The sequence below is a fragment of the Eublepharis macularius genome, chromosome 18 (assembly GCF_028583425.1).
Source record: "Eublepharis macularius isolate TG4126 chromosome 18, MPM_Emac_v1.0, whole genome shotgun sequence".
Classification (NCBI taxonomy): Eukaryota; Metazoa; Chordata; class Lepidosauria; order Squamata; family Eublepharidae; genus Eublepharis; species Eublepharis macularius.
The window spans coordinates 2,852,312-2,863,277 of NC_072807.1; the positions used below are offsets into that span (position 1 = coordinate 2,852,312).

At 49.6% G+C, this 10,966-nt stretch overlaps 2 protein-coding genes across 3 annotated transcripts; one reads left to right on the top strand and one right to left on the bottom strand.

Annotated features, from left to right (window-relative positions):
- Positions 1-795: 795 nt before the first annotated feature.
- PHB2 (prohibitin 2) lies at positions 796-5,928 on the bottom strand. Of its 2 annotated transcripts, none has more exons than XM_055002602.1 (9): positions 5,879-5,928; positions 4,576-4,708; positions 4,393-4,477; positions 3,889-3,968; positions 3,480-3,664; positions 3,153-3,282; positions 2,262-2,365; positions 1,534-1,611; positions 796-876 (listed from the first exon to the last, which is right to left on the bottom strand). In XM_055002602.1, the coding sequence occupies exons 2-9, from the start codon at positions 4,700-4,702 to the stop codon at positions 796-798; spliced, it is 870 nt and encodes a 289-aa protein (XP_054858577.1). In that variant the 5' UTR covers positions 4,703-4,708; positions 5,879-5,928. The 2 variants fall into 2 exon arrangements, with proteins under 2 accessions (XP_054858577.1, XP_054858576.1); XM_055002601.1 differs by lacking the exon at positions 5,879-5,928 and adding an exon at positions 5,779-5,862.
- Positions 5,929-6,023: 95 nt separating this feature from the next.
- On the top strand, positions 6,024-10,597 carry EMG1 (EMG1 N1-specific pseudouridine methyltransferase). Its single transcript, XM_055002511.1, has 6 exons — positions 6,024-6,453; positions 7,871-7,972; positions 8,538-8,679; positions 9,736-9,794; positions 9,875-10,024; positions 10,344-10,597. The coding sequence occupies exons 1-6, from the start codon at positions 6,313-6,315 to the stop codon at positions 10,455-10,457; spliced, it is 708 nt and encodes a 235-aa protein (XP_054858486.1). The 5' UTR covers positions 6,024-6,312; the 3' UTR covers positions 10,458-10,597.
- The last annotated feature ends 369 nt before the right edge of the window (positions 10,598-10,966 follow it).

Consider the following 10,966-nt stretch of genomic DNA (forward strand, 5'->3'; position numbering starts at 1 on the left):
CTGCATCCTGGGGCTCCAGGGGCTGCTGTGCAGGGGTGCCTTAGACCCCCGTTTCATAACCTGGTCAGGCAGCCTCAAGAACCCCGTTGGCAGGGAAAGCTATACACGGGCACCGATTATTTGAGGGGGGGGGGAGGAGCCTGTTCTTGGTGCTGTTGTTTCTGTAGACAGGGCAGCTGATTTCAGAATTAATACTGTCAGCAGAAAACGGATCACCGCAACTGGGCCTCAGAGGCGAGGTGCTTTCGCACCCTGCTCCTGCAGGCCTCCACCCAGTTCAGAGGCGGGGCCCATTGCTTTGCTCCGATCCTGCCGCTGTGGCAGAAAACGGCACCGCACACCCACATCTTCCCATTTCTGCCTCCCCAGGTTAAACGGTCTCCTCTACTGCTCCACAACAGACTCTAAACTGAAGCCAAGTTCATCTGTTCCTTCACTCCCCTTCCCCAATTCTCACGTTGCTACAAGTCTCCTGTTAACATTCCCCCATTCCCCACTTGCACAATTTCCTGCCGTAAACTGAAAGAACCAGGGGGGGAAAAAACAAAGAGTTTCTTACCTTCCTCTGCATCCAGACAAGCACATGGGGAAGAAGAACAGAGAGAAACACAAAAAGTTAGAAAGCTCTGGGGAGCCTGCCCCACATCCGTGTGTGTGAATTTCCACTCAGATCTAGCTGCCCAGTGATCTCCCACCCATTCAGGTGCTGTGCAGGGCATCATCTTTGGGGCAAAGAACTCAAAAGCACCCTTGTGAGAGACCCTTAGGGGGGCATATGGGTCTTCTCAAGCCACCTTACCTAGTAAAACTCTCCTCCTGTAGATTCAACACTAAATTGTCAGCAGTGAGATAAACACGGTTCTGGGATGCAGCGAGCTGGAAGAGAAATGGGGGAAGGGAGAGCGCAGACGTTCATCAGAGCAGAGCTCAGGATAAAAAGCTCTGCCTTCTAGGCCTGCTAGCACTGGGGGGGGGGGCGGGGGGAGTAAGTTCAGGTTTCTTTAGAATTAAGATCAGCACTGATTTTAGCAATACCAAATCCTAAAAAGCAGGGTTAAAAGAACAACCAAACTGTACAAAGCTGTACAGAAAACCCAGATAAATGGTCTCCTAATAAACTCTGAAGTTTGCGTGACTTTCATTCTGAATATGGACAAGGCCCCAGGCCAGCTCTGCCACCGACTCCTTCCAACCCAGGGCCATCAGCCTTCGAACTGCTCGCGCTCATTCTGCCTCTCTACCACCCTCGTTCCTTCCTGTGAGCCTTCCTTGGACCAGGGGCACACCAGGTTCTATGAGCGGCCCCTGCCAAGTGTGGCACGTGGAAGGTGCTGTGGGTCTGCCTTTTCAGCAAGAGTTGGAGGCTTCTGGAACCCTACTGAGATGTACAGACCAACCCTGGGCAAGAACCCAAGGGTGGAAAGGAAGCGGCCCAAAGAAGCAGATCGCCTTCGCCTTCGGCTCATCATCTGGCCTGGTGCAGTGAAGAGGTGGCCCTGGGGTGTGCCTTAACCCTGCCTCCCCCAAACTCACCGTCTTGGAGATGTTCTGGGCAGCGCGGATCTTGCGCAGCTTGATATACCCGGGATTCCTGCCGAGGGCTTCACCAAGGTACAGGATTAGTTAAGGCAGCACTTCCTAAAGTCTGGGAACTCAAACTCCACCTCCTGAACTGTCACTATCTCCTGGGCCCACCTGCTCAGACCACCCAGTCCAAACCTATCCAGGGATCCTTACGTCCATCTAGGGATAAGACAGCAGGTTTCTTTCCCTTTCCCATCATTTTTGTTCTTTTGCTCGGCTCCACATTCAACTCCTTCAATTCCCTTGTGCGCAAAACTGGATTGCATAAACTTGTAACCTCTTCCTTGTACTGGAGGAAACAGGACCACCCGGCTACTAGGCCCAGAGTGCTGAACTACACTTTTCTCCAATTGGTTTTTACAGAATTCCTGCTTTGGGGAGGAGGAACAGACATCACTAAATGCTCTCAGAGAGTGGATCTGCTGCTTCTCTTCCGTCGTGAGCAGATCATTCCCAGAATATCTACGCTCGCAAGTTTCCTAATAGTACAGTGACAAGCTCTGCCTTTCCCCGTTTGCAAACTCAAAGCTAAACTTATTTGTAAAAGCCCACAGAACACCAGCAGCCACTGATGCTGTTCCATGCACAGCTGCTAGATGAACTCTCTAGAGCTTAGCAATTCTGAAACAGATGATCCTCTCTCATCCCCCCAGCTTTGCACAGTGAGGCAAGGATATCATTTTGGCAGCAGTGGCTTCTCCCTCAGCCTGAACGATCTTCTGCCTCTGCTCCTGCTTGGCCTTCTCGACTAGAAACTGGGCCCGCTGTGCTTCTTGCTGAGCTGGAGAAGAAGAACCAGGGATCGGGAGTCACACACAGCCTCTAAGGGATCCTTTAACTCCCTACCAACCTCTTCCAAGGACCCCAGGCACACAGGCCAATCCTAGATGGATTCCCTCAGAAACAGAACTACTGTGCTCAACAGGCCTAGATATTTGAGCTGGGAATACAACTTCATAGGGCATTTCCAAACAGTTATACTCCTCTAAGCCCACTGATTTCAAAGAGTTTAGAAGACTGTAATTCTGCTTAAGATTGCACTGCCAATGCCCTTAGTTTGTGTTGTTACTGCTAGGGTAGGAAACATAGTTCTGCCCAGTTCTCATCATGGTGGTAAACCAGAGTGCAAACTGTAAGAGGCAGTTCAGAAGACTGAAGAAAAAATCCTTTGTCTGGAAATTAGCATTTTGGAAAGATGGATTCTAGGCTCGCTTCCCCCCACGCCCCCCAGTGCCAGTCTCATTTTCTTTGAAGGGGGCTCTTTTTGCCCCACCACAGTCTAAAGCCGCTGCAGCAAGGCCAACGTCATACAACAGTGGCAAACAGCCGCACCCAGTCAATGATGGACATGCGCTGACCAAGGCATCACAAAACCGCTCTTGCTTATTCTGTGATTAGATCTTACAGCACCTGCAACCAAGATGAGAAACTACTTCTGCTTGAGCCTTTTTTCCTGCCGCATCAACATCACCTTGGAACAAAATCACCTTCCAATGGCCGACAAGAGCACCAGGGCAGGAATGCCAAAGAGCCCCCCTGCCCCCCCGGGAAGCTCAGCATTAACTCACCTACTTGCTTGGCCTCCACTGCTGCTGTGTACTCGCGGCTGAAGCTCAGCTCTGTGATAGCCACATCATCAAGAATCAGGCTGAAGTCTTTGGCCCGTTCTGTCAGCTCCCGCCGGATCAGCAAAGATACCTGAAGTGATGAGTGCCAGGTTAGTCACACCTTCCAGCTTGCAGCCGATGGAGCTTGTACAGTACACTCAATCCTTGATGACTGAAACCATCAAGGAAGCATGCAAAATGATCTACAGGCCTGGTGATGATGGCCTTCTATAGCCCAGCCTTCCCTGAAAAGCCCATTAAGCCTACCTGGGGGAGAAGGGAACAGACCTGAGCTCGTTGGGTAATGAGCTGTGAGGCGTTGAACTTTGCTACCACACTTTTGAGAACTTCATTGACAATGGAAGGTAGGACCCTTTCTTCATAGTCGAGACCCAGGCGCTGGTATAAGCTGGGCAACTCTGCAGCATTGGGACGTGACAGGACACGCAAGGAGATGTTCACCATCTGTAGATCTAGAGTCAGAAGGCCATCAGCCATGGTTGCAAAATGCCATCCTCCCCCCTCCAGCTCACAGCCCGCTGAGCATGAATGTCCTTCCCCCTCCCCTGCCATAGTCCTTTCCCTATAAGGCACCTAACAGGCAGGTTGCTCACCACTGCCCCCCGCCCTGGAAACGCTTAGAGTTCCATGACGGAATCACAGAAGGATGCATGCAGAGGAGTGCCTATGTCCTTACCTTTGGAACCAGTGGGTGAGGAGATTTTGCGGGGCCGAGCTCGAATGTCGTAAATTATTGGGTACTGGAACCATGGAATTCTAAGGGGAGAAAATAAAACAACAAATCATGTAAAATATGAAACACCCCCCATATACATACACAATCACAGAGCTGTTAAAAAAATAATACTTTACAATTGAAAAGGCACAAGTACTGACTTATTTCTGAGTATAGATCCAAAACATTCCATACTGCCTGGCAAAATATTATGTTTTCTGTTCAAACCTCGAAAGCATTAACAACTGTTATTCCACTTCATTCCTGTCCACAAATACGTAAACATAATTTTTGGTGATTCAGGGTTCTCGGTTTCTCCTTTATTATTTTATATGAGAAGATCCATTTATCTGCATGAGAAGTTCCACATGGGAACTTTCAGAACACAGCACAGAAAGATACTCTGTTATGTCCCTGAGAGATTCTAAGCATCTTTCTTGCAAGAAAATGCTCCTTGCAAGGCACCTGAAATGCAGTCCCTCAGCAAGAATGGTGTCCTGCTGAACTCCTCCAATACGGTTGAAGAATATTGCTCTTTGGCCACCGTCCACTACAGAAAGAAGAGAGACAAAAGCAGTTAGAAGTTATTGCTGAGAAAGGTCCAGGAGAAGAAAGCAAGACTACAGATGGTTTGGAACTGAGACTCACCGGTGAAGACAGATTCCCGGACGCCATAGGCTGCAGCACCAGCACCCAGCAGCAGCTTCAAGGCCGTGCCCATTCCACGAGGGCCAGCAGGCAATCGCCCAGCAAAGTCCTTCAGGCTCTGAGCCATGGCCACCTTGAGAGAAGGACAGGGCCACAGAATAAGCACCTAAAGGCCTGCAGCCCCATATAGTTCTGCCTGTTCCCTTGACTAGGGCTGCCAACTAGCTCTTTTATTCTGCTGTTGCCAGAAAAAGAAAAAAACAAAGCGTGCATAATAATCAATAATAATAATAACAACATTCGAATTATATACCACCCTTCAGGACAACTTAATGCCCACTCAGAGCTGTTTACAAAGTATGTTATTATTATCCCCACAACAAACACCCTGTGAAGCAGGTGGGGCTGAGAGAGCTCCAGAAAGCTGTGACAAGCCCAAGGTCACCCAGCTGGCTTTGTGAAGGAGTGGGGAATCAAACCCGGCTCTCCAGATTAGAGTCCCGCGCTCTTAACCACTACACCGAACTGGCATGTGGGGGGAAGAGTTCATTGCCATGCATGAAAAATTCTTGCTACAATTTTCTGTAGTAGAAGTCTTGTACCTATCAGAACTGAAAGGAGAGCAACACAGAACTAAAAACTATGTATTTCTAATTACTATTTTTTAACAACAACCTCCCCGGTGCACTTTAAAATAACACAAAAACCTAGTTTCCTCAGCACATGCTCAGGAACACCCCAAAGCAAATGCCCTATAGTAAAAAATGCATAATTTTAGAATCACAGAGTTGGAAGAGGTTTCCAGGGTCATCTGGTCCAACTCCTGCACAATCCTGGAAATTCACAACTACCTCCCCTTCCACATCCCCAGTGACTCTTTCTCCATTCCCAGAAGATGGCAAAACACCGTCAGGACCGCTGGGAAAACTGCTACCTGACCCTACATCCACCTGGAATCTCTACCCCTTAGGGAAAGGCACTCTGCGCATGCTCAGAAGTCATGCAATACTGGGGGGAGGGAGGGGGACGCATTTAGGAGTGTTTTCTTGCTTGAGTTAAATGAATGCCTGACCCTCCGCCAGGCACCCCGCCCAGCTTAGAGGGCAAGAACCCAACCGCTGGCCGGGAAGAAGCCCTCTCAGGGCTTCCCCTTCAAGACACACGTTTACTCGAGAGGAGTCCTGCTGAACCGGGAAGGCTTACACCAGCGGAAACAGAAGTAGAACCAGAACTCCCAAGCTCCCCCGCAGCCCCTCCCGCCCGTCGAAGCTGCCCCACAGAAGCGCCGCCAACGGCCCCTCACCGCCCCACCACGCCGCGCCTCCAGAGAGAGAGAAGGACAGCGGAAGTGGCGGCTAGTCCCACCGGAAGTAATTCTGCCCTCTAGCAAGATGGTTCCCGGATGTGACGCTATGTCCGCAGCTCCCGAAGCCTCCCTGCCCCCGCGCAGGGCCCTTCAGCGCCAGATTGAGGAGCGAAGGCCCGAGGGCGGCGTCAACCGTCAAGCCGGGCCTTCTGGGATTTCCGACGTACCGGAAGTGGAAAATATGCGGCGCTCACCCCATAGAGACAATAAGGTCTAGAGAGCCGCGTAAAATATATAGCCGTCGCAGGTGTATTCCAGTGGTTGGTCTGGTCTTTTTATCTCTATGGTTTCTGTTTAGAGCGGAAGGCCTTCACGAAACCGGAAGTAGATGGCCTGAGCCCCGCCTCCCCCGAGCGTCGCCCGCTGCTAAGATGGCGGCCTCCGCGAGGAAGCGGCCGAGGGCGACGGAAGACGCCGCCGCCGCGGAGCCCGAAGCGCGGCCGGGCCCTCCGCGGGCGACGAAGCGGCGGCTGCTGGTGATCCTGGAGGGGGCGTCGCTGGAGACCGTGAAGGTGCGGGGAGAGGAAGAGCGGGACGAGGCGGGGATTCCCCTCCGGCCGACCCCGGCCTGCCACGAGGCTGCGGCGAGGGCGGCCCGCAGGAGGCGTGTGGCGAGGGAAGCACGAAAGCCAGTGGCCGGGAGATAATGGGAGCCACGAACGCCGATTGCCTTGCCTTGGCTCCATTGAAATACGTGGCAGAACGGAAAAGTTGCAGTGAAAATGTGGAGCGGAGTTGGAGGGTCTTGTTCTGAGCCCTGAATGACAGCCCCGAGAGAGAAATGGCGGTCCCTGGGACCAGGAGAGCTGCTCTAGAGATGGCATGAGGGCACCCAGAGTGGAATGAGGGTCCCTGTGAGTAGCTAAACAGCTCTGGGCTTCGATTGACAGCTGCCTGCCTGTCATTGAAGCCCCAGAACAGTGTAGCTGGTCGCCAGAGGCCATCATTCCAGGCCCAGAGCAGTTTAGCTTGTCCCGGGGATCGTCATTCCACTGGGGGGCTGACTGTCAAGCTCCAGAAGATTCTCTAACTCCATCCCACATTTTCATTTCAACTTTTCTCTGCTGTAATGTATTTCAGTGGAGCCAATGATAGTCAATTCACATTCATGGCTCCCATTATATTCAGTGGGTCTTCAAGCCTCTCTGTTTTTAGTTGGCATCCTTGTCATTCATTTTAGTATCTCCTGTGTGGCACTTCAGGACTGGGCATGTAAAACGGGGGGGGGGGGCTTGTGACTGAGAAAGGAAAGCTCCAGATTTCCTGGTGTGTTTCCAGGGTTTTGGTTTCTTTGGAAGGAGCTTTTCGTGTAGAGGAGCATTTGCAGTCATCTGGAGTGGAGCCCTCCATCCTGAGGACTCTCGCCCGTTCTTCACTCTGCTGCATGTGCTTAGACCAAAAGCTTCTGACGGCTGATAAAAAGGTTTATACAGATTCAAAGAGAAGGTAGGCAGGTCTGTTGCTAGCCCTTAGGTAGGACAGCTGTGCAGAACCTCTGCTGTGCATTGTATCCCACTTCCTCCAAGGAACACAGGCTGTTGTACATGGTTTTATTTTTGCAGTCCCATGAGGTAGGCGAGGCTGAGCATTCTGGTGGACTGAGGATTTGAGCCTGGGTCCCCAGCTCCACGAGCCCTGCTCAGCTGTCTTTTGGGTCAGAAAAGGGGAAGTCATGATAGCTAACTGCTGTCTCTGTTCACAGATGCAATACACATCTGAATTTCTGAGGACTGAGAGATTGATAGGGGATTCATTTGATCCAGCAAAGCAGTTCTTTTGCATTTATAAGACAGTTAACATTGCCATATGGAGCTATTTCTCAAACTCATTCCTGAATGCTGCCTTTTCCAGCAGGAAGACCTTGTACAAATCCAGGCTTCATTAACATCCCTATTTTTTGATAACCTTTCCCCCCCCCGATCATTCCAGGTTGGGAAAACGTATGAATTGTTGAACTGCGACAAGCATAAATCATTGCTACAACGCAGTGGCCGGGACCCTGGAAGTGTTCGACCTGACATCACCCATCAAGTATGTGCTTGGAAGGGTTGCTTACAGGCTAGCCCTCAGAATGTCTTTATTTGTAAAATAATAGCTGGGGAACTAAATTCTCAGGGAGCAGTAAAAGAAAAATAACAGTAGTGACTCTATGTCTTGAATTCAAGATACTCCCCAGTGTCTATGGGCTTAGCGATTTTTATTATGGATGCTTAGCGCCATGGTTTTTCCCAGGAGCTGCCATTTAATAACATTAATAATAACATTCAATTTATATACCACCCTTCAGGACAACTTAATGCCACACTCAGAGCGGTTTACAAAGTGTATTATTATTACCCTCACAACTATCACCCTGTGAGGTGTATGGAGTTGCGAGCTCTGAGAGAGCTGTGACTGACCCAAGGTCACCCAGCTGGCTTCGAGTGGAGGAGTGGGGAATCAAACCTGGTTCTCTGGATTAGAGTCCTGCTGCTCTTGAGCATTACACCAGACTGCCTCTCTGTACTCTTCTGCATTCTGTTCAAATTTTCTGACCCATTTTATTGCTACATTTCCTTTTTCAGCAGCATAAACTTGTTTCCCTACTTCTTTCCAGAGCCTCCTGATGCTCATGGACAGTCCTCTGAATCGAGCTGGCCTTCTCCAGGTTTACATCCATACAGAGAAGAACGTCCTAATTGAAGTCAACCCTCAGACGAGAATCCCTCGAACTTTTGATCGTTTCTGTGGCCTTATGGGTAAAGTGGGCTAAAAACGAAGCCTCCTTCCTTTCACCAAATAAAATGTTATGAGTGGGAGAGAAAAGGAGGGCTGGCCTAAGCCAAATGAATTCAGTCTAGGCAGGCAGGTTCTTTTAATGATGTGTTTGAGGTCATCCGAGACATTGCTGTTTTTTTCTGCTAGAGGGGGTTGTGATGGTTGCCGAGAGCATTGCATCCACATAACACATCCAACCCCCACCCCCCACCCCCCCATTGTACTTCTGGTTTTATACACTCACTTATTCTGGCCTGCGGGCACAAATCATTTTGTACGACTGCAGGATGTGGAGGGCTGAAGCTGCATTGCCCCTTTGGTACTGATAAGTGATTGAAAAGGCAGAAAAAGGGCTTTGAGCTGACCAGGAAGGTAGGATCATGATGGGGAGGAGAGCGATATGGGTTCAAGGAACAGGCATTGAGCTAAGAGACTGGAAACTGAAATAAGCTTGGGTGGGGAGACCTACAAGAAGGCACTGAAGCTTGGGTACTGGGTGTCTGACCAGGACATCCCATGGAGTTGAAGGAACAACTGTTTTTTCAACTGGAGCTCCCCGCTGAATCAGCAGATCAGCAGAATCTGAATGTAGCTCAGTGATGTTTCTAATGGGATGTGATTCTGTGAAGAGCTGCTGATTAGCAACTTCAAGCTACACCATCCTGTTCAACTGTTGCCATTGCTGCAGGTTGCCGGCTTTCCCTCAGCCCTGCCTTTTGTCCAGTTTTAAGCAGTCATCACATCACAGGAATGCAGTGGAACCATTTGTTTGAGACTTCTCTACAGCAGGCCTACCCTCCTGTCTGTCGCTGTTAAAATTACTAACTGCTTGATAGGCCATAAATCTGCCTGTTGAGCGGAGTTTCATTCTTCTGCATGGGCCTGTTCTTAAAGGAAAGGATCCAAATATTCACTGATAAGAGCAAAGATCTCCCTGGAACTTCGAAAAGTTGAATGCACTGTCATATGTCTGGATGCATCTACTTTTGCCTAACTCAAATGTAAAAATATCCTCTCTCTCTCTCTCTCTCTGTTAGTTCAACTCCTGCATAAATTCAGTGTCAGGGCTGCTGATGGGCCTCAGAAGCTGTTAAAGGTAACACAAGCATCTGTATATAGTGCAATTGATTTTGTTTCTATTTCACTTCCAAACTAATCCTGTATTTTTGTCCAAAGGTGATTAAAAACCCAGTGACGGATCACCTTCCTGTGGGCTGCATGAAGATAGGCACGTCTTTTTCTGCCCCTACTGTGACAGATGTTCGCGACTTGGTCCCTACTACAGATCCTGTCGCTATCATTGTGGGAGCCTTTGCCCATGGCTCGGTAAGGAGCATGTATGCACATGCGTTTTCACGTGTGAGCGTGACCAAGGAACTTTTCCTAGCAACATCTCACCTTGCCTGACCTTTTGCAAATACAGGCAAAAACACTGGCTTGCATTGTAAGCTTTTGTTTGGATTGAGTGGCTGTGACCATTTTCACACTAGTACCTGGTGTACGGCTAGTCTATTGGGTGTAGAAAAAAAGGGTACTTGTCCTCTGATGCAGATGATAATCCTTCTAGAATCAGATTAGAGTTTATTGCTTTTCCTTTTCCCCAGAAGGAGCAGGTGGTAGATAACAGCTGCTTGTCTCTTCCCAGGTTAACGTGGACTATGCAGAGAAGACTATCTCGATCAGCAACTATCCGCTCTCTGCTGCCTTGACTTGTGCTAAGATCACTACTGCTTTTGAGGAGATGTGGGGAGTGGTGTGAATTCCTTCATGTGGATTTTATGCTAGCTCCTGGATGTGGAGCAAAGTGTGTTGCAGGGTTCTACCTGTGGCATCCCCTCCCTGTGGGAGTTCAAAGAGTCTCTTGTGACAAATACAGACTTAAGATTGAGATAAATCCAACTAGAGGACTGTTTTCAGTGTTAGGCCTTGGCTGCTCTGAGCTAGGCTTCAATTTTGACTGGTGTGTGCACACCCATAAAAAGCATATAACCTATCATAGTGCAAAGAAAGCTGCAGCCCCCACACAACTGGCTGGCTAGACAGGATAGTTATGTAGCAGCTAGTACTGGCATCTTAATTGTCACCTGTTTGTTTGGGGCCTACAAGGTAACGAGTGATGCTGCCGTACGGGCCTCCTCCTCTGCAAATCTGCAAAGGAGGATGGGAGTTGCTGTCTGTTTTAGTCTATCTAGACTAGAGGAGGGGCTGTGGCTCAGTGGAAGAGCCTCTGCTCTGCATGAAGAAGGGTCCCAGGATAAAGTGGGAGGT

Bases quoted from the DNA above. Each gene is read 5' to 3' on its own strand.
- PHB2 (XM_055002602.1), bottom strand. From the start codon at position 4,702: ATGGCTCAGAGCCTGAAGGACTTTGCTGGGCGATTGCCTGCTGGCCCT. The intron at 4,478-4,575 runs GTGAGTCTCAGT...TTCTTTCTGTAG, and splicing joins CCGGGAATCTGTCTTCACCG to TGGACGGTGGCCAAAGAGCA. The intron at 2,366-3,152 runs GTGAGTTAATGC...CTTCTTCTCCAG, and splicing joins AGTGGAGGCCAAGCAAGTAG to CTCAGCAAGAAGCACAGCGG.
- EMG1 (XM_055002511.1), top strand. From the start codon at position 6,313: ATGGCGGCCTCCGCGAGGAAGCGGCCGAGGGCGACGGAAGACGCCGCC. The intron at 6,454-7,870 runs GTGCGGGGAGAG...CGATCATTCCAG, and splicing joins CGTCGCTGGAGACCGTGAAG to GTTGGGAAAACGTATGAATT. The intron at 8,680-9,735 runs GTAAAGTGGGCT...TCTCTCTGTTAG, and splicing joins TCGTTTCTGTGGCCTTATGG to TTCAACTCCTGCATAAATTC.